Source organism: Gobius niger (genome assembly GCF_951799975.1).
Source record: "Gobius niger genome assembly, chromosome: 20".
Lineage (NCBI taxonomy): Eukaryota > Metazoa > Chordata > Actinopteri > Gobiiformes > Gobiidae > Gobius > Gobius niger.
Window position 1 is genome coordinate 25,939,813 of NC_136871.1, and position 20,652 is coordinate 25,960,464.

The 20,652-nt window shown below is 41.2% G+C and overlaps 1 protein-coding gene across 2 annotated transcripts in view; it reads left to right on the forward strand.

Moving 5' to 3' along the window:
* Positions 1-20,652, forward strand: part of LOC306979667 (low-density lipoprotein receptor-related protein 1-like) — a 166,915-nt gene that overhangs the window by 55,235 nt on the left and 91,028 nt on the right. For both annotated transcript variants that reach the window (XM_079578739.1, XM_079578740.1), the window contains exons 4-8: positions 1,224-1,343; positions 2,421-2,549; positions 3,681-3,944; positions 17,916-18,078; positions 19,265-19,487. In XM_079578739.1, the coding sequence (XP_079434865.1) occupies positions 1,224-1,343; positions 2,421-2,549; positions 3,681-3,944; positions 17,916-18,078; positions 19,265-19,487 (899 nt within the window). The remainder of the gene's footprint in view (positions 1-1,223; positions 1,344-2,420; positions 2,550-3,680; positions 3,945-17,915; positions 18,079-19,264; positions 19,488-20,652) is intronic.

Sequence of the window (20,652 nt, forward strand, 5' to 3'; positions counted from 1 at the left end):
TCAATGTAGGAAACAGTCATTTCTCCACCCACAGGACCTTACCTATGGGGCCCTTACACAACTGGCAGATTAGTCTTTCAGAAACAAAATTGAACGGCTTTGCATTTTCATGAGCTTGTTTTTTACTTGTTATTGAACTGAAATTAATAGTCTAATACATTTCATAAGCCCATTGGTGTGAGAATGAGAAAATTGCGCTCTCCAGGCTGGATTTGAAAAGGATGTTGATGCGCTCATTCATCTCTGAGAAATCCAATTCTGATCACCCACTCTTCGCATTGTAACAGCTAAATTACTGTTTTTCAAGGACACACCCAGACACTGTACTAAATGACGGCATTCAAAACCCACATATTGCATCACATCAACAGACTGCTCCAAACAACGGTTGCCCTAAACACAATACTATAATAGCAGAATTTTGTGGGGAAAGTGTGTGAATAAAACGTGTTTTTATATGTTAGAGGAGCAGAAAGGAGAGGCTGAGGTGGCTGATGTAGCATTAACCTGTATTACTAAGTTAACAGCTGCACAAAATTGAGGGTACAGTCTACTATTTCTACAGAATTATGTATTATTTTTTTAGGGGCAGACTGAGTGGAAAATTGATTTTTCTTCCACTTCATTTTCAGAAGAGCATGTTTGACTTGACTGTGCTTTAATGTGAACTTTTGATTGATTAAGATGAGATCAATCTTGTTTGAGTATGAGTATCAGTATGAGTAAATAAAGAATACCAACATGTTAATTGTCTGTTGTGTATCGCTCACCATGGCCATTCTACATGTTCCAAATCACTGTACACGCACCATTTCTGTCTTTACCATAATGCAGAGCACATTGGAGTATCCATGTGTCGAGCCTCCCGCTGAGCTGTTCCCACCACAGACACCTGCTTTTATTCACACGAGCTTCTCGGGGCTCAGAGCCAAAGCAATATTAAACCAAATCCATCACACTTTTCCTCTGTGCACTTCACACTGACACGTCTCTCTCACTCTAATTCACCTGAAGCACTTACATAATGTCTTATACAGAGAAGTAAATACTCCCTCAATATTTTGTACCTCTGCAAACTGCAAAGTGCACATGAATCTTTTTGGTCAATGGGTTGCATTTTTGAAAAATGCACTGTCTGCTGAATGGTGATTATAAAAAACTGCAATCTTTTTAGTCATGCAATCTACTGTAAGTAAAAGTTCTTTATTGTGCTTTTTTTGCAGAGTTAATCTCAAACTGCAGTATCTGGGGCTGTCAGGAGCACTGTGCAGTTACTCCAGACGGACCGGCTTGTTTCTGTAAAGGCGGATATGAGATTAACCAGGACGGGAAGACGTGCAAAGGTGAGTGTTTCAAGTCCTTTCCACGTCTGTTAAGGCGAGAGAACATTTGAGGAGTTCCCCAAGGCTCAGTGATGGCACCAATACTTTTTATTGTTTTCCTACGGTTTCTATTGAGTCTCTTGCGTGTCCAGACAGATTTGTCTTTACCCATTCCATAGAAAGATCACTCCGGGATCTCGTCCTATCTGCCCAAGTTCAGATGAACATGATTCACAGGCAGATTAACCAATAAAAAAAATACTTTGTCTGTCTGTAGTTGGTTACAATTGAGAAGAAATTCAGTTTCGTTTGAATGACGCACTCCAAATAAATGGCTGTCATCTATCCTAAAATCAGAACTATTTCATATGTGCAGAATTCCAGACATTCCTCAATTCAAGCACCTTCACATCTGTAACATAGTGAAAAAATAAAATGGCATAGGCTCATTTTGAACGGCCTTGACAATGCTGTGTGCTTGTTGTTGCACCAACACCCACATTTCACTTCACTACATTTGGATGAGTTTTATGAACGAGAATGACAGTCTTACATTGTCATCTTATATTCTACTTCTCGTCACACTATTCCAAATGCTTTGAGCCTGAGGCAAGGTACACCTGCATGGAATTCATTTCCTAGCCATGGGTAAAATACTAGTTACTGATACTTTCCAGCTGCAGTAGTTGTAGTATCTGTAATAGAACTGATATTATCCGGCCTGTTGGGAGTAATCTCTCACATTCATACACTTACGTATGCTTATAGATTACTTCACAAATTGGGTCGACATGAAATCCTCTTTGACATAAGGAGAAAAAGGGAATGTGTCTGTGTTATGTGTGCCATGATATGCACATGAATCATATTTGAAGACCAGAAGACGATCAACATATGGCCCGTTTGATTTTCATTTTGATGTGTGAAACGCCATATTAATGAAATGTTTTTTGCCTTGAGCGCACCCCCACAGCTTGTAAAGCAGATTCCCCTGATCAACACGTCTCTCCATCTGCAGCTCTGTTTGTCCTGGCTCATCCTAAACAGCATTGAGCGGGGACCAATGCGTATGTGTTTTGTTTTTGTTTGTTTTTTCAGATTTTGATGAGTGCACAGTGTACGGTACGTGCAGTCAGACCTGTACCAACACAGACGGGGGATTCAGCTGCTCCTGTGTGGAGGGGTACCTGTCCCAGCCAGACAACAGGTCCTGCAAGGCCAAGAACGGTACGCCAGTAAATTACACACACGCTCTTCTACTTGGATCTTTTGCTCCACATTTAGGAGGCGCTTTTGCTGGATTGAGCTCAAGGCATATTGGCTGATCAGCTGCAGCTATCCTCTTCACAGTGTAACGATTTAAACGCAAGCCTTTTCAAGTTAATAATACTGTGCTAATGTTGTTGTCACTATAACATCAATGTCGCTTTGGCCAGGTCTTTAGGGCTTCATCTCAAATGTGCTTTTGAAATATGGTACCGCGTTTAGGCCCCAATCTACCAGACTTTCATTTTTCTGTGAACTTGGGGCGTATTGTTCGGCATCGCAGATCCTCACAGCCAAATCAACGATGCAGAGTCCTAGAAAGCACGCAAAAATATCACTGAAAATAATCTGCTGTCTTCCACTCTGTGATCAGCCTGAGGCCACGCAAACTTATTTTGCATTCGCTAATTTTCCGTTTAAATTTCACTTATTTTTATCACTCTCAGAATTGGCAACAATTGAAATCCTCGCTCACAGGAGGTTCTTAGTCTGAGCTGATATGTGCTTGCGGTGCTGAATAAGGTGAATTTTGAGGCACACATATATCACGCTCAACAATATTGAAGACCGTTTGACACCAAAATTAACACACAATAGCATAAAGTACTTTTGATAAATATTGAGCCTCAGAATATATTGTTTGCTTATTTCTGATTGAACGATATTTGATGTACTAATTATTGTGACAGATCTAGCGGTATATTCTCTGTCTCTCGGGACATGAACAGTGTTTAACTCCCAATGGGATACTTCAAGTTTGTAGTTTGTCCTGTGAGAGCTTAAAATGGAGTAGGTTTTTCTGGACATAAATTAGATTTTGTGCCGAGAAAAGATACATATAGCATTGATCACCAACAAATGAGCTTTACAATCTTTATACCGGCATAAGCGACCCAGGCGGCCGCCTAGGGAGCACTCTGGAGGGGCCGCTGAATCGCGCTTTATTGTTGAATAAAACGCGATTTGTCCTTGTAAAAGTAAAGGGCTAATTCCAATTCCCATGTAACCTTGCAAATGTATTTCCAACGCACCCCTATAGGTTTGTGTCGCCAATGTGAAGTCTAATAGGACACTCTTTCTTGTCTCCCCCAGTGCCCGTGGACCGCCTGCCCGTCCTGCTGATCGCCAACTCCCAGAACATCCAGGCCACGTCTCTCAGTGGGACCACAGTGCACAGCCTCCTGTCCACCAGCACCAAGCAGACCACCGCCATGGACTTCCTGTATGCACAGGAAAAGGTCTGCTGGATCCACGTGGGGGACTCGCCCGCCTCCACACACCTGAAATGTGCCAAGATCCCCAACTTGAAGAGCTTTATTGACGAGAAGGTCATCAACATCTCCCTCAGTCTGCACCGTGAGTACTACACTTTTTTGGTCTCTTTCGTCATGGACAGAAGGACCACACTTGTAAATGTTTTGGAGATAAAGTTTGAGTCATTTTTCATATTAAGAACGGCTTATAGTGGCAGGTTTTTGTCCGATTTCAGGAGAGTGTTGGACTTTTCTTTGTGGAGTTTGCCTGTTCTCCCCATGTGTGTAGGAGAGGGAGGGGGTAAGCTAATTCTCCAGCTTCTTTATCTGGCTGAAGGCTTTACAAACTCCTGTCAGTTTGAGTAATTGTGTTTGATTATTTCATAAGTAGTGAGTACAAAAATGGTTGGCAAGTTCATTGTGTTGATATTTTGATGTTCTAGTCACAAGAGGCTGATTTTCCCCATGTTGACCCTAACTTTATGTGTTGGTTGACTTTATTACTTTACCAATTGTCCAGTCACAAATCCCGTAGAGCCTTCGGGTCGTCTAAAAACAGTTGGCATTTGCTATTGCCATTTTAAAACTTTAGTTTTTTTTTAGTTTTTTCAAATGTGATGATGTTACCATCTGATGAGTAATGTTATCATTATCATTATATTGAAAAATATGTTTTGCTCGATGTTTGCTCGATACAACTAGTCAAATATTGCTCCAATATAAGTAAAACTCGCTCAGTCACATTTTTACCGAAGTGAAAGTATTTGCTGTAGAAAATACTTAAAGGGACTATAAGGAGTTTAAAAATGTTAAAATTAAGTATTTTCCTCCCCCTACATGTTCCAGCCATGTCCTAATGTGTAGAATGAGCTCAGACCTGTTCACCACAACTGCCTCTAAAATCCTGTACGGTCACTCAAAAATGTGTCACTTCGGCCCGAATTGCCGTCATGCACGAGCTTAATATAGAAGGTGCAGTTACACGTATGACCTGAGGTGGCAGTAGTGAGTATAAAATGGCGAACGTGCTTCCAGCCCCTTTAAGTATTCAAAGTAAAATCCGTTAAAACAATTATGTGGCTTAATGAAACACAAAAATCAGGCCTGTACGGCAACTCAACTGTCAGGGACAAACCTTCTTTATTGTTTGGTGTCACTACCATTGAGCCGGTTTTTCCTATACGCAAACTACGCAAGGTGCGTAGGGCCCCCTCAGCCGTACGGGCCCCGCATCTCAGTCAAACTATGATGTTGTTTCACTGATTCATCAACGCGTTGTTACAGGGGCAGACTCTATGACAGCGCTCACTCTCTCTCCGCCTACTTTGCCACATAAGCTATAACACCAAAACGGAGCAGTCTGCTGAAGTGAATGAGCAGGAGAGACCGCCTTCCCCCGGTCACTTCCAAAGTGCGAGTGCTTCTCACTCGTGTCCTCGCTCGGCCGTCTGTCTCCCGGGGCTCATGTGTGCCTGCATGTGTGCCTGCATGTGTGCCTGCATGTGTCCTGTGTCCCGGGCGCTGCTCTCATGTTTTCTCTGCGCGGACTCGGTGCTGCAACAGCCACACTCTCATTTAAACTCTCTTCTTATTGTCTCAAGCAGGGAATCAGGACAGTAGCTTTGCAAATAGATGAGAGTAAAGCCGTTCTCTGTGGCCTTCTCGTCTCAAACCACACGGTTCTCATGAGCACAGTAACTTACAGTAACTCTGGTTCTCTGAATTGGGTTACTCACAGGCTAATTCTCAGTGGTAAGACAGGAATAACCGTCAGGTGCAGGTTTCAGTTAGTTTTCAATCAGCGGTTCCCAAACTGTGGGTCAGGGACCACAAGTGAGAGAATGGGACCATTTACCATTTTAAAAAGTGGGGGAAATAGACTATGGTAGTTCTAAATCCCAGTCTGACAGTGGCTTAGTGGTTAGTGGTTCTCACACAGGGGGCAGAGCCTGAATTGAGGTCATTATGTCCCACTTCTGCCCTGCACTACTGCACAGTGGCGTAAATAGTAGGGCCCCCATCTAGATTTTTGCTTAGGGCCCCAGAAGGGCCAGCACCGGCTCTGACAGTGCCACTTACTGTTCTGGAGTGTGCATTATTAGGTTTTTGAAATGAAAAACACACACACAAAACAACACATGGACAAATTTACTTTTCACTTTGGAGCCTTTATAATTTAGAAATGTAGTATTTCTAAATTATATTTAATATTTTGATGTAGTCTAGTAAAAGTGATATGTTTTCAACAACAATATTGTTCAAATAAAGTACATATCTCTCATACAGTAATTAAGTAAATTGGCATGTTACTGACCAGCTCTGGTCTCAGCATAGCCATTTCATAGCCAAAAAACTGTAAGGGTTTTGTAAGAAAGAGAATATTTGTGCATTTCCTCCCTGTATAGAGGCATTGACAAACATAGTTCATACAGACTTGGATAGGTTGACCGTAGCTCAAGCTTGTCATCTTGCACTCTTTTTGTTTCCTTTTTGTTTCTTTTGCGAGCTAAAATCATGCAACATTTGCCTTTCCAATTGAAATATGCCTCACAGACTCACTCTGGAGCGCTGGAATGCTAAGTGCAACCTCCAAAGCCATACAACATACCAGCCTCAAGTGCATAAAGGCCATTTTATTCCCCGAAATGAGAGAGAGTCAAAAGCAGAGAGAGGAGCGTGATGAAACCTGCGGTGGTCAGGGAGAAAAGAGGGGCGGGCCACATCTGGACAGCACATCTGGAGGTCACATGAGTCGCCGCACCACAGCGACATCACTTCCTCTTCTGACCCCAGGGACACGCCTGCCGCGACATTACTTCCGCCCCTGAAACTGAAATTGAATGATACAAAGATAAGATTCATTAATAATCTCTCCCAGTCTACTGTATCTGTACTTATACTACAGTACATGTATCAGAACACTACAGTATATTTGATGTTGTTGTTGTTCTATTTGATACTTTATCTCTGTGTCCTTGCACGACATGGAGCAAAAACTACTTTTGGTCTTCATTTGGCACAGATTGTTGAGAGCATCTAATAACAGCAACGCCTCTCTCTTCTTGTCGTCGATGACCTTCAAGGAATGAACCTTTTGTCGCAGATTCTCATGTATGAGAGTGGACCTCACACCATCAGGGTTAGGGGCTCGACACACGGGACGTGACAAAACTGCAGCAGCTAATGGGAGCGACCCACATCCCGCTGTTGTCCAGCACAGATCACATGTTTATGCAGATTTGTTGAAAGTTTACGGTATTTTAGCTACATGGTGTTTTAAACGGGGAAAACATTGAATATGATAGGGCTGAATAATACGTTTTGTTTTTAACAGACTGACTAATGTAGGAGAATTTATAAACGTCTTACCCTCTTAGAATGTTGTTTAGTCCATTAAACCCCCGCTGAATGGTTGTAGTGCCAGGCGACAGAGACCGAAGTTGAACATTTCTCAACTTTCTTGTATCGTGTTCACGTCTATGTGGACGAGCGCGATGTCGTATGCACGAATGTCGCCTGTCGCTTCTGCCATTAACTTGGCCTTCAGTAAAACCGTCAAAGAAGTGGATTGAGAGGCAAGTGACGAGGCTAGAGATGGTAGTTGTGCTGCTCTGGTGGACGAAAGACTTCTGAGCTTCTTTTTGTGTCGGGTTCTACGCTTAGTGCTGCTTAGTGCTGTGAATGCGCTCATTCTTCTGTATTTAAGCACACACTGTGTGTTGTGCATTTAATGTGCATTTATCAAGTCTAAAAATGTTATTGTCCTTCATTTTACTTATCGAGCGCTAAGTTGATATAGCAACGTCAAAACCTCTTCATGTGCAGCAGTTTACTCAATCTTTAGCACAGACGCTTACAACACAAATTGGAACAAGGCAAAAAGTGATCTGGCAAAATTTGACAAAAGTTAGCACGTCTCCATGTATTTATGTAATATTGAGCATGCTTTAAACAGGATTTGTTAAAGCCAGAGTCTCTTCTTACACTATGACAGAGCCAGACTGTAAACAAGAGAAACGCAGCAGCCTCTGTGTAAGCTGTAAATTGCTACAGTGATATAGCTTCTGTGTCACTGCTCATTACACACACAATTAACTATTTGTCAAGTTCTGAAAAGATGAAAGAGAAAGCCTTTCAGCAGCAGAGCACTGCTCGCAGCATGCTAAAGCAAAGAGTTGGAAACAGATAAGACATTGGATAAGGTTTAATTTCTAGCCGGCTGCACAATTAATTAATCACTATTAAATCAAAGACTTCTGTTATTTAAGTGCAAGTTTGTAGTGTAAACAACAAAATGTCTTGTTTAAAACTTGCTAAGCCAGTAGTTTTGACTTTTTCAAACATGTTCTGAAATGCTTACTTTTCTCACATACTTGTTTAGCAGTTTTCCTCAGTGTTGATGCTCCTAAATGTGCTAAAAATGGGAACAGGGAACGGAATTTTGATTGTAGTTCAATACTGCAAATCTAGATTGCGGTAAAGCCCACCCATAACCCGCCCCCTATGTCTACTGGAGTGGGGAACAAAAAGCAACGTTAAAATCTATATTTTTTTGTTTGTGCTCAAGTCCATTCGATTCAAATTGTTCATAAAGGGAGTGCATGTCCAGACGTTCAAAGTTTTCCTCTGACGGGTTCTGACTGGGGCCTTCCAATTCCTAAAGGAGACACGTCATGCAAAATGGACTTTCTTGAGCTCTAAACCTTGATATAAAGTTGTTCCCTCAGACAGACCTGGATTAGTATTTCACTACATTTGGTTTAACTGTTTCTTCTTCTATGGTGTCAGCGTTTCATCCTTCCTGGATACTATTGTGTCCTGAAGCTGTAAACCATGGCATATATCGGAACCGAAAGTTCTTTCTTTGATCAGTTATTCCGACAGCTGCCAGCAGGAGGAGCCCCAGGCAAGGTCTTCTCAAGCTCTAGTACCTGAATTTTATTGTTACACAGAAAAAAACGCTGTTCATAATACATAATACAAAATATTTCTTCATTTTGTTTATTTCAATGACAAATCCTCAATCACAATTTCAAATTCAATATCTCAACTTGATGCAATTAGAATTGTGCAGCCGCTGTTTAAAGCATTAAGTGGCTCGAAAAGTAGTGAAAGAACTTATATATTGCTACTTTCGTAGACTAAAGACCACAGTATGTTTATAAAATCTTTCAGCAATTTTAGTGGCACTACAATCAAACACTGAGCACACTGTATTTAGTTGGGCTGGGACAAAATATTGTGTCAAGACTTTTTGGTACAATAGCAAGTATCGATACTTTATCAAGTTTGGACCCTTGTAAACGAGATGCTACATCTCATGGGGCTTTTCCTACTAATAAATACATACTAATACAATACCTTATCGAGTATCACAATACTTTCAATACTGGAGGCATTTTTATCACGTATTGCTTTGTCTTCCAGTAACAGTTACACAGCACTTTGTTACATACCACCTTTTCTCTGCCCGATCCTGTCAGAAGCTCAGCAGGAAGGGCCTGGTCGGGACTTGGATGGGAGACCGTTTGGGAAAAGCAGGAAGTGTGAGTGAATGTAGTGAGTGAGTGGTTGGTGGTGGTCGGATGGGCCGATATTTTGTGTGAATGCACTTTTCAATCTTAACACTTCAATGGTTGGGTTTATAAACCTTGGACATATGACTGTTGTTTACACATTTTAAGGTAAAATTATTACTTATCATAATTACTTACAGTATTGGATCAAACCCTGAGTATCATGATACGTATTGGACCATGACAAAAGTGTATCATCCCAGCCCTAGTATCTAGTGCTTACAAACTCCTTACATGGTTTATTCATCACAGAAAAGTATTCTAGCTTTCTCAAGCTCTGGCAGATACAGTACTCTACACTTTTCGCCCTTTTACCTCCATTATGTAAGGTAACTCAAGTCAAACGCAAACTTCAAATAGAGCTACTGTCAAATCCCGCTGCTGTCTTCACCCGAGCTGCCCCTGCGCACCCATCTCATTTTCTTCCCACTGGCTCCTTTGATTGAAGTGGACGAGACGAGGGTTTATTTTGTTGTTTGCTGCGGAGAGATGCCCTGCCGCTCATCCTTGAATACTCCGTAATAGCAGTTATAGAACTTTGAAGTTCAGAACCATTCAGGCATCGTTTAACAAGATATTACTCCCACTTCTCCCTAAATAACCCCCAAAAGGCAACACTGTCACGGAGATGAAGCCGATCTACAGTTCCAAGTGGAGTTATGGAAAGTGTTGTCGCCAAAAGTCTGATTTTTGATACATGTTCAGGAGAAAAGTTCTGCCACTGCCAAATATTTAAAGCTGAAGTTGTCCTAAAAGTAGTAGTAGTTGTAATCGTACTGAACTAATAAGCGTCCAGTGCATTAAAATGAAGGACACTGTCACTTTCGAGCAATTGTGAGTCCATTTTTATTGTCTTCTGAACACTTTGATTGACATTTGCTGTTAAAATTATGAAGTTCCTGGATATGTTGGGCTTCAGGAGGAGCATTAGGAGAACAGGAGATTACTCAAAGATGCGCTAGTGGCTCCAAACACAGCTCCGGGTACACTGCAGTATGCTAAAACTCTAATTTGGGCTGGGTACCGTTAAACAATAACAGTATGGTATTGGAAAAAAGGTTAATGTACCGATGTTGTAAATTGACAGATCTTCCACAGATTAATGTTCTGTTTTCTGCAAATATTTTAGTACATGTATCAAAAAAAGTATTGTTCAAGTATTGGTATCGAAAACCAAGTATCGTTAAAGTACCGGTATCGAACAAAATGTAACGGTACTCTGCCCTAGCTCTAAATAGTTGCATAATATCCCCCCTGTAAAGTATTGATAGGATAGTTTTTGTAATAATATTTTTAGTATTTATATGTTCTTTATATTACAGGGGCAGGGATGGATAAGTCTCACTTGTAAGGAGATTAGGTCAATTTAAAATGTAAATCTACTACATAAGTGACAGATGATACATATACGTACACTGAAAATGTACAAGTACCAAAGATATACAGTATAAAGTAAATGCTTGCCATTGACTACTTAAGCTGCATGCAAACATATGACTGATTGCCCTAATTCTCCCACATTTCGTACATTTTTTTCTGATTTAGTTTGTCTTGTGACGAACCAAGAGGAACCTGGAAAGTTCTGCAGTTCTGCGGCTTTAAATGTAATATTACAATCGTTCAAATTGTTACCAGGATGTAACAATCATTTGACTGAATAGTTTTGCCACAAATACAGTGATAAGTGAGCTCTGGATCTTATAATGCCTGCCAGTGTCTGAAACGGCAGGAGGACGAAGGGGAGGGAGAGTGCATTTATATATATAAAAAAAAAAAAACCCTGGGTGGTGATTGGTCGATCTTTGAGAATATTCTGATCCCGCTTCTTGATCCAGGTCATGTGGAGCAGAGGACTCAGCACATTCTTAACTCTCCCTTTCCTTACATCAGAGGCTCTTTCTTACACTGTACATGTGTGAGGGGGGGGTTTAGGCCTAAGCTTTCAGCTATTTTAAGCCTTGGGTAGAAAAATCCAGATGAAAATGTCCAGGTCTCGAACAGCTTGTCTCACTGTAGGACTAAAGTGTAACCTGTTCATGTGGAAGGGTCGTTTTTGCCTCAGAAAATGCTGAAATCTGAGTTATATGTCAGTGGTTTGTATGTGGGGGAGCTTCTTCTTTGCTTCTTTGCATACTGCTAATGTATCCATGGGCAAGACACTTCAGCCACCCCTCGTGAATGCGCCTGGGAACATGAAGAGGAATTGTCTCGCTAGAATCCCTCAGCTTAGAGCAATGTCATTTCATATTTTCACTCAAAACACCATTACCCACTGAAGACTATACACACGAATATTACGCGTAATATTACCTCTCTGTTTTAGATATATAGTAGCTCTGCACAGCACAGAGTAAAAGCCCCATTGAGCAATCCAGTCTAAATATATATGATCCAGGCAGCAGGCGTACGCGCGGCTGCTGTATTTCTTTGGTCGACAGTGGGGGAAAAAAAGAAAAAGGAAAACATGTTCGTAAAAGTGGAGGGGAAAATGAGAATGTGTTTGTTCAGTTACGCTGCGAGATGTTTTTGTGGCACAGTTTGAGAGAGACAGACGTGGAGGTATAATGGATTGAAACGGTCTTTTAGCACCTCTGGGAAACAAAAAAAAAGAAAAGTGGAGAGAGAGAAGGGGTTCTCAACTGGCGGGTCAGGGTTAGGAGCAGGAAACGCTTCACACTTAGTTGTAGCTGTACCACAAAGTAGTTGAGTTTCAGGACAAAGTAGACAAACAAAAGCTCCTTGGATGAAACGTACAACACTTAAACTACATAACTACCAAGTACAGATGACAGATAAATGATATGTGTCTACGATGGACAACTCCTGTGCGACTGAGAGCTTAGTAGTAGCAGTGCTATATGTGGGTGCAGTCGTAGGAGCAGCAATCGTTGTTGCAGTAATACTCACATTAGTACTTGCTGGTAGATTGAAACTGTATGGAGCATAGCAGTTAAAAATGTTGAAGTACAAGCATAACGTATACAGTAATAGTAGCAGTACTATTTGTTGTGGCAGCTGAATAGTGGTTGTAGAAAAAGTTTTTGTAGTACTTCATTGTAGATTGTAGAAATATTACACCCTATATGTATTATGATTATATATGTATTTTAACTACACTGCCTGACACACACGGTCTAATATTGTGACCGCCTTCAGATTTGATGACAGCACACATTCACTGTGGTATTGTCTCAATACACTTCTGCAATGTCAAAAGATCCAGTGTTGCATTCATTTTTCACCAAGATCTTGTATTGATGAGGGGAGAGTGTGACCACTGTGCAAAGCTTTCTCCAGCACATCCTAAAGATTCTCAATGGGGTTTAGATCTGGACTCTGTGGCGGCCATCCATGTGTGAAATAATGTCTCATGCTCCTGAATCACTCTTTCACAATGTGAGCCTGTTGAATCCTGACATTGTCAGTCTTGGAATACGCCTGTGCCATCAGGGAAGAAGAAATCCATTGACTGAATAACCTGGTCATTCAGGATGTTCAAGTCGTCAGCTGATCTCATTCTTTGGCCACATAGTTTTGCTGAAGCTTAACTTGACCAACTGCAGCGCCCCCAGATCAGAACAGTTAGTTGTATCCACACTTTTTTTTGGTCAGGCAGTTTATGGATATATGGACAGATACATGTACACACACACCCATATGCACAAACATACATGGGTAAAGACACAGTCAGTACACATACTTACGTACAGTACACACACTCTGATACACTCAACATTCAATGTTGCGTTGACCTACACTGCCACGTTTTTTCTAATCCAAACAATGTATCTATTTCATAATTATTATTTATATTATGTCATGATATTACAGATTCATATGACATTCCTTTAGTTACTTATAGCAGTTAGCGCAAGTCATGTATACTGGAGAGGCAACGCCAGGCCCACGAGCAAAATCTGGCCCATCAGCACAGAACCTTTGTTCCGAAGTGTTGACAAATATTATTACAGATTACACATTATCAGAGATCAAACGCCTCATCTGAAATGTTAAGAACATACTGTCAATTCATTTGAAATGACCTAGACTGAGATCATTATGTAATGTGCGTTACTGGGATTTGAAGAAAAGTGGTGCTTTACTTTGGGGTTTGGGGTACATTTGGCTTTTGACGTAGAAAAGGAATAGGCCCCCACAAAGCACTCTGCCTTCCTCTGATGTGTATGGTAAATGGTAGTACTAGTAGTAGCAGTAGTAGTATAGTAGCAGACAAATGTTGGAGCTGTAGCAGTGAGACTTGAAAGTATCAAGTCCAGAATGGGTTAAGGTTGCACTGGAGACCTGGAACAGCTTTTTTTTTTTTTTTTTTTTTTCCCTCAAATGAAAGTACGTTTTGTGCCTAAGTATCGAAGGCATTACTCAATCTCCTTGTTGTTTGTCCGTTTCCTAATCCGACCGTCGTAACGCGGTGTGGCAGCTGGAAGTGTTTAAATGGAACTGTGTGTTAAAATTACGAGCACCTTTGGGAAACGCTCCCTCCGGCTCGATTCGCACAAACCTCCCAAAAATGCCTCAGTAACAATGGCCAACTTTCCACCTCGCTCCCCTCTCTCTCTCTCTCTCGCTCCCTCTCTCCCCCCTGTCTCCTCCAAGTCTCTCGCTCGTCTGTTTTCCCACTTTTACGTAAAGCCTAAATATTTGATCCGGTCTCCTCCCCTCTCCTCTCTCTTTCCCTCTAAACATACCGAATTACGGGCGGGTTTACTGGGCCGTAGCCGCGAGCTTTCACTACGCACACGTTTTCTTTTATGGCATAGTCGGAATCCGCCTCGTCATTTCCTGCAGCGTTCCTTGTCACCCTTTTGAGAAATTGATCCGGTGCTACATCAAAATAACATAGCCTGTGCATCGCAAGACAAACTTCATTATGCGGAGCGACCGATAAGTCACAGCGGCAGTAGAGATGGGAGAAATACTCTTAATGTTTGGCCTTCTGCAGTGTTTTGAAGCAGAGGTTTTGTGCTCAGCAGGTCGCTGGCAGCTGTAAAAATATGTCTTGTGGCTGTGAAGACCCCTGACTTACTTTCCCATCTCCCTCTCGCTCTTCTCAGGCCAGGAGTTCATTATAATACAGACACATCTATTTTCACATCAGTGTCCCAGTTTGTCAAGTCCGCGTAGCTTTCATTTATGCTGCGTTCATGCGGTCCTCTGGAACCGGGGAAAAGGGTTGGGAAATGCGCGTGAACGCTCGCTCAACTGGATCAAACAAGTGGGGAACTCGGGTCAAAGTGATCTTCCCAACTTACGCACCGGATGTGGAAATAAGCTGATTTGTTACGTAATCATCTAATGAAAAAAACAACAACTGCACACACATACCCCCCCGACACATTCCCTCAGCCCCACCCCCAGGTCAGTGCCCGGTCGTCCTTCCGGTCCCCAAGAAAAAATGATAGCAAAAAGTGAATTTACATTTACCGTTTAGCTTTTGAGATGCTAACAACACATTCTAATGATTAGCTGAGCGCTAATCAGTGATAAAAGGCCGTTTTAATTTGATGATATCAAAATCGCAACTGTCCCGCGTTAAAAAGCTCATGAAAACAGACAAGCTGAGGGAAATGATGTCGCATCTTTGGAAAACGAGCTCACTCGTCCGCATGAACGCAGTGTTAAATCCAGATTTCCCCAAAAAATGCGGATGCTAAGTATACACAGCCTGACAAGACAAAAAGTCGCCAGAAAAAAAAAGATTACATAATAATATTAATAATAAAAATAATATTTGTTTGGATCATCTTTAGCTAGTGTATGTTTTCCGAAGATTCTTCACGTGCACAAGCAAGCTATAAACAGCCCATGTGGTTCATTTTTCTATGGTTTGAAAAAGAAGTACAACAAGAGGAAAAAAATATGTTCACACCAGGTTTAAGGTGGAGTTGTAGGGACATTTTAAATATGTTTTCTCTATTTGACCCATCTGTCTTGTTATGATAGTGGTATTGGCTGTTAACTTTGCTTATTTTGGGTATTTGCATGTTCCCTGCAGTGTTCATTTTGACAACATATTTTAGTTTAGTTTTAGTCTTAGTCTTTTGACGAAAATGTAAGTCTAGTTTTAGTCAAAAAAATATCTTCAATTTTAGTCTAGTTTTAGTCGACTAAAATTGCAAGTAAATTCAGTCGACTAAATTTAAGACAAATTTAGTCGACTTTGCATTGATAATATTCATTATAATCATATTTAATCTTGTTCCTCTGCTTCATGGAGCTGCTCCACATGAACAAAGCTCAGAGCTGATCCTTTGGCAGAGAATTTACATGATCTGAGGCTCTTTCAGACGCTCAATAGAAGTTTGGATGATTTTAGTCTCTCCCTTTCATTCTTATTTAGTCTTATTTTAGTCGACTAAAATATCTGGACATTTTAGTCACAGTTTTAGTCTCATGAAAAACTTTTAATTTAGTTTTAGTCCAATTTTAGTCGTCAAAAATATCACTGACTAAAATTAAGACTAAACATTTTAGTCGACGAAATTAACACTGGTTCCCTGCAACTTTGACACAGACTGTCATCACTTTGATCGCTGCTACTGCCTCTTATTACCTCCTCATTGGACTGTGGTGGGTCCGAGCGCTGCCTCAGAAATAGCCGATGCTGACTTAACGCGAAGTCAAGCAAAATGCCCATGAAAATTAAACACCTCGGTCTCTTTCATTTGCAACAATAGCCCTCTGTCTCTCCGCGTTCCGGGAGGGGTCGTGGTTTCGATCGTTGCTTGAGCAAAGTGAGGAAGTGGCTGCGCACAACGACCCAAAGCTACTAGTACTTTAATGTCTCGTGTTGATTTTCCACCTCATTTAGTCCCCCCGAACGTGGCCTTCCCCGCAGTCCAAATAATGTTCCTGTGGGGGGGGGCGGGGGCATTCCCACCTCGGTTTCTTTTCTTTGGCGGGGTTTGCGCTCTCTCTTGTTACCTTGTCGTCAGCATGGCCTCCAGAATACGGTTGACGGGATGTGCCCAGACCTAAAGGTATTTGAGTTCCATCAGTGGGTGGGACTGGTGCGATATAATCTTAAGGAAAATAGCAGCGACCTGAACTCTGTTGGTAGTGCCCCATGTGAGTCAGGAGCTTGCATATAAACTGGTTTTGAGGGACTTGTAAATTCTCAATGATAGTTTTGGCTCATCAGACTTTATTAGTGCAGTACAAAGAAAAAAGTGAGACCCATTTTGATGATGAACTCGTTGAACCATTGTAGCTCCTCTCATTTACACTGCCCGACCCTCAAAAAAGTGTCCTCCTCCTATTTTCTACTGAACATCCTGAATGACCAGGTTATTCCATCAATGGGTTTCTTCTTCCCTGATGGCATGGGCATATTCTAAGATGACAATACATACAGACGCCATCTCTGGAATCGCCCATGATGGTCATGTTTGAAGTAGTTGAGGGGGAAACAAAGAGGAGAAAGATCGAAACTTTCTATAATTGCTCTGTAAAACGTTGGCAAATGCTGAATTATGAATATAGTTTTATATAGGGTATAAAACGGTTCAACAGCCCATAATCACATGAATAATGGAGAATTCTAACATGATGCTTCATGTTAGCATCATGCTACATGCTAACGCTAGCTATGACTGCCGTTTTATCACTTCTACTGAACAATCTGCTGTGAAAAAATTCACCCGATTTATACTTGACTTTATTTGTGTGTGATAAATAAGTTTATATTCTGCCAGAAAACGGCTAAAAAGAGTGAAAAATTGTGTTTCCCAAAACATACTTCACCTCCTTTATGATGTGTTGCCGTCTGTATCTATGTAAGGATTTGCTGGGCTCACATTGTGAAAGAGTGATTCAGGGAGCGTGAGCTCCAGATCCACATCTTAACCCCGTTGTGATTCTTTGGGATGTGCCGGAAAAGGCTTTTTGACATTGCAGAGACTTTGAAACTATGCCACAGAAAATGTGTGCTGTCATCAAAGTTGAAGACAGTTCAACAAAATATTGGCGCTTGTGGGTCTTTTTTTTTGTGGAAACCTTTTTTATGGTCAGGCAGAGTGTATTATAGTGTTTCCTGTAAGAACATTTGGTTTATGTTTTTGACTGCATTGAAAGGTTTCATTAACCAGGCAAATGCCAGATCAAAATCACTGTGCCAATAACATTAGCATAGTAACCAGAATCTGGAATGGCAAACGTTTAAACTGTTAGTAATTCCAGATATGAGCCTGGAACTGGACTGGGGGTGCATATCTGGAGCATTAGGGTGTCTTTAGCATGTACCGTAGTATCTGTTTTTGGTTGGTGGGGAGAACTTGGAAAACAGAAAAAGACGGAGAGGATGCAAAATTACAATCTGTTCCAAATCTCAGTTCATTGATGTTATACAAACATAGCTATTTAGCCACCACATTTTGCTCCACCAATAGCTGCCAAGGTGCTAAAAGTTTGCTCATGGTTAATTCACAATCTGAATGTCCCGATAGCTCTAAATGTCTGTTGTCTTTCTTGTCTTTCCGCAGATGTGGAGCAGATGGCGATCGATTGGCTCACGGGGAACTTTTACTTTGTGGATGACGTGGACGACCGCATCTTCGTGTGTGACAGAGACGGCCAGACATGTGTGACACTGCTGGACCAGGAGCTGTACAACCCCAAAGGGATCGCGCTCGACCCCACCATGGGGTCAGTACAACAGTCACTAACTATAGAACATAGTACACTCAAGTTTGGAGTTCTTTTTTTTATTATCTGCATGTTGGTGGAGAGAAACTGTCAGTGGTTAATTCTGATAATGCAATGTCACCAGGGCTTGACATTTACTTTTTTGTTCATTGGCTACAGTAGCTCCTGTTACTCACCACATAGTGTTTTCACTAACATGAGTTGATAGGAACAGTTTTTTTTTAATATAATAAAAGTTTATTGTTGGATATATGCAGATTATTCTGTGGAAAACACCAGAAGGTGACCATATTTTATTTTATAACAGACCTCCGTTTTATTAAAGTTAACTGGTCAAAGCAGAGTAAAATAGACTCTATCAAATATTTACCAGTTTTATTGTCAGTGGGTTGTGTTCGCGTTCTAGTTTTTAAAAGAATAATCTCCAAATAGAAAATCTACCAATGGTTCACCTGATCATGATTTGTTTGAGATGAGGTCCCCAAATCTGCAGTTTTTTTTGTTAATAACAGCATATTCTACAGCAAACCGAAATTCACCAAGAAAACTTGTCTTTATAAGATTCACTGAACCTCAAGGTTAGGGAAGTTTTCTCTTTCATCGTGTTTACTTTAGCCCAATAGAGAAGTTACTCCATTTAATATGGATTTGCGCTCACCTACCTTTAGCTGAATGCATTCTCTCTTATCATCGGCTCTTCCTCTAACAGTGCCCCTGGCCTTGCTTTGCATAATTTCTTTGGTGCTTTTTATCAGGGGCAAAGGAAATGGAAACAACAATGATCATTGTGCCCTGTGATAAAGGGTTTCTGCAGGTGCTGTTTTACTGGAGGAAGGTATTCATTATTAATATATTTTGATAAGGTGAGACAAACAGACATCAAGGTTAATAGCCTCAGGTGATTTGTGTGGCTTTATTTATTCAATGCATTTTTCAGTCCAAGTTTTATTTTTATTTTTGTGTATTCATACATGAGAGGTACAAAATAAGTAATCGCAACAGAAGTTATAGAAGCTATTTTACTGCAATAGCATCGGCAGTAGGGTTGTAAAAATGTTTAATAATTTAGCAATGAGGTAGATTTTATAGCTGGGCCGAAGGCAGTCTGGGAATTCTCTTCTCGTTCTACGTCTAACTTTACAAAACAAATACAACGGAGACTTGAACCACTGCGTTCTCCCTCCAGGAAGGTGTTCTTCACGGACTACGGGCAGATCCCAAAGGTGGAGCGCTGCGACATGGACGGGCAGAATCGTACCAAGCTGGTGGACAGTAAGATCGTGTTTCCCCACGGCATCACCCTGGACCTGGTCAGCCGCCTGGTGTACTGGGCCGACGCGTACCTGGACTACATCGAGGTGGTGGACTACGAGGGCAAGAACAGGCACACCATCATACAGGGGCTGCTGGTGAGGATGATCCATTCAGCTGAACACTTTGGGTTGGGTGATATCTAGAAATGTAAGGATCAATGTTATGTTTTAGGCAAGGCAAGGCAAGGCAAGTTTATTTGTAGAGCACAATTCATACACAAGGCAATTCAAAGTGCTTCACAGTTGCATAAATATAAGAAAACAAATACAATCAATAAAAACATCAACATAGAATTAATCAATTACAGTAAGAGGCAAGAGTGCAGATAAGATTCTTTCAGTTATATGCATTTTTAAGTCTTGTTTAGATTCGCTCTGTCTTGAGAACTATTTTTAAGTCTTGTTTGGACTCGCTCTGTCTTGAGCACTATTTCGCTCTGTCTTGAGCACTATTTTTAAGTCTTGTTTGGACTCGCTGTGTCTTGAGCACTATTTCGCTCTGTATTGACACTATTTTTAGGTCTTGTTTTGACTTGCTCTGTCTTGAGCACTATTTCGCTCTGTCTTGAGCTCTATTTTTAAGTCTTGTTTGGACTCGCTCTGTCTTGAGCACTATTTCGCTCTGTCTTGAGCTCTATTTTTAAGTCTTGTTTGGACTCGCTCTGTCTTGAGCACTATTTCGCTCTGTCTTGAGCACTATTTTTAAGTCTTGTTTTGACTCGCTCTGTCTTGAGCACTATTTCGCTCTGTCTTGAGCACTATTTTAGCATTACTTTGCTCTGAAGGAGTGCTGAATGTCACAGGAAATGTTTTCTAGTTCATAAGGTAGTGTCATAGAGGGATCGTTTCAATTTGACATTTTCAAAGACGCTTTGCTTGTGCAGAGATAACTCTATTATCTGAGTTAATAAGTCACAAAATTAAAGTCTGGAAAGTCAGTTTTGCACCAGACGGAGGCCGCTCTGAGTGCGTTGATGATGGAGCAGAACACAGCAGCAGCAGCAGGAGAAAGAAGCGCAAGTTTTTTCCATACCCGTCGTGTTCTCAAACTGCTCATCTGAATAAATTCTCCCTGGTGTTTGAGCCGTGCGCATCCTGATCAGTGTTTGCAGTGATAAGAGTTGGCGCTTGGGAGGCATACGGATCAGGACAGGCGTAACGGTGAAACTATTAGACACACTCCTGAGACTTTTTTTTCTCTTTCTTCCAGGCCTGTGTTAAGTAAGATACAGAAAAGCTTGTATTAAAGCTTTTCCTTTGG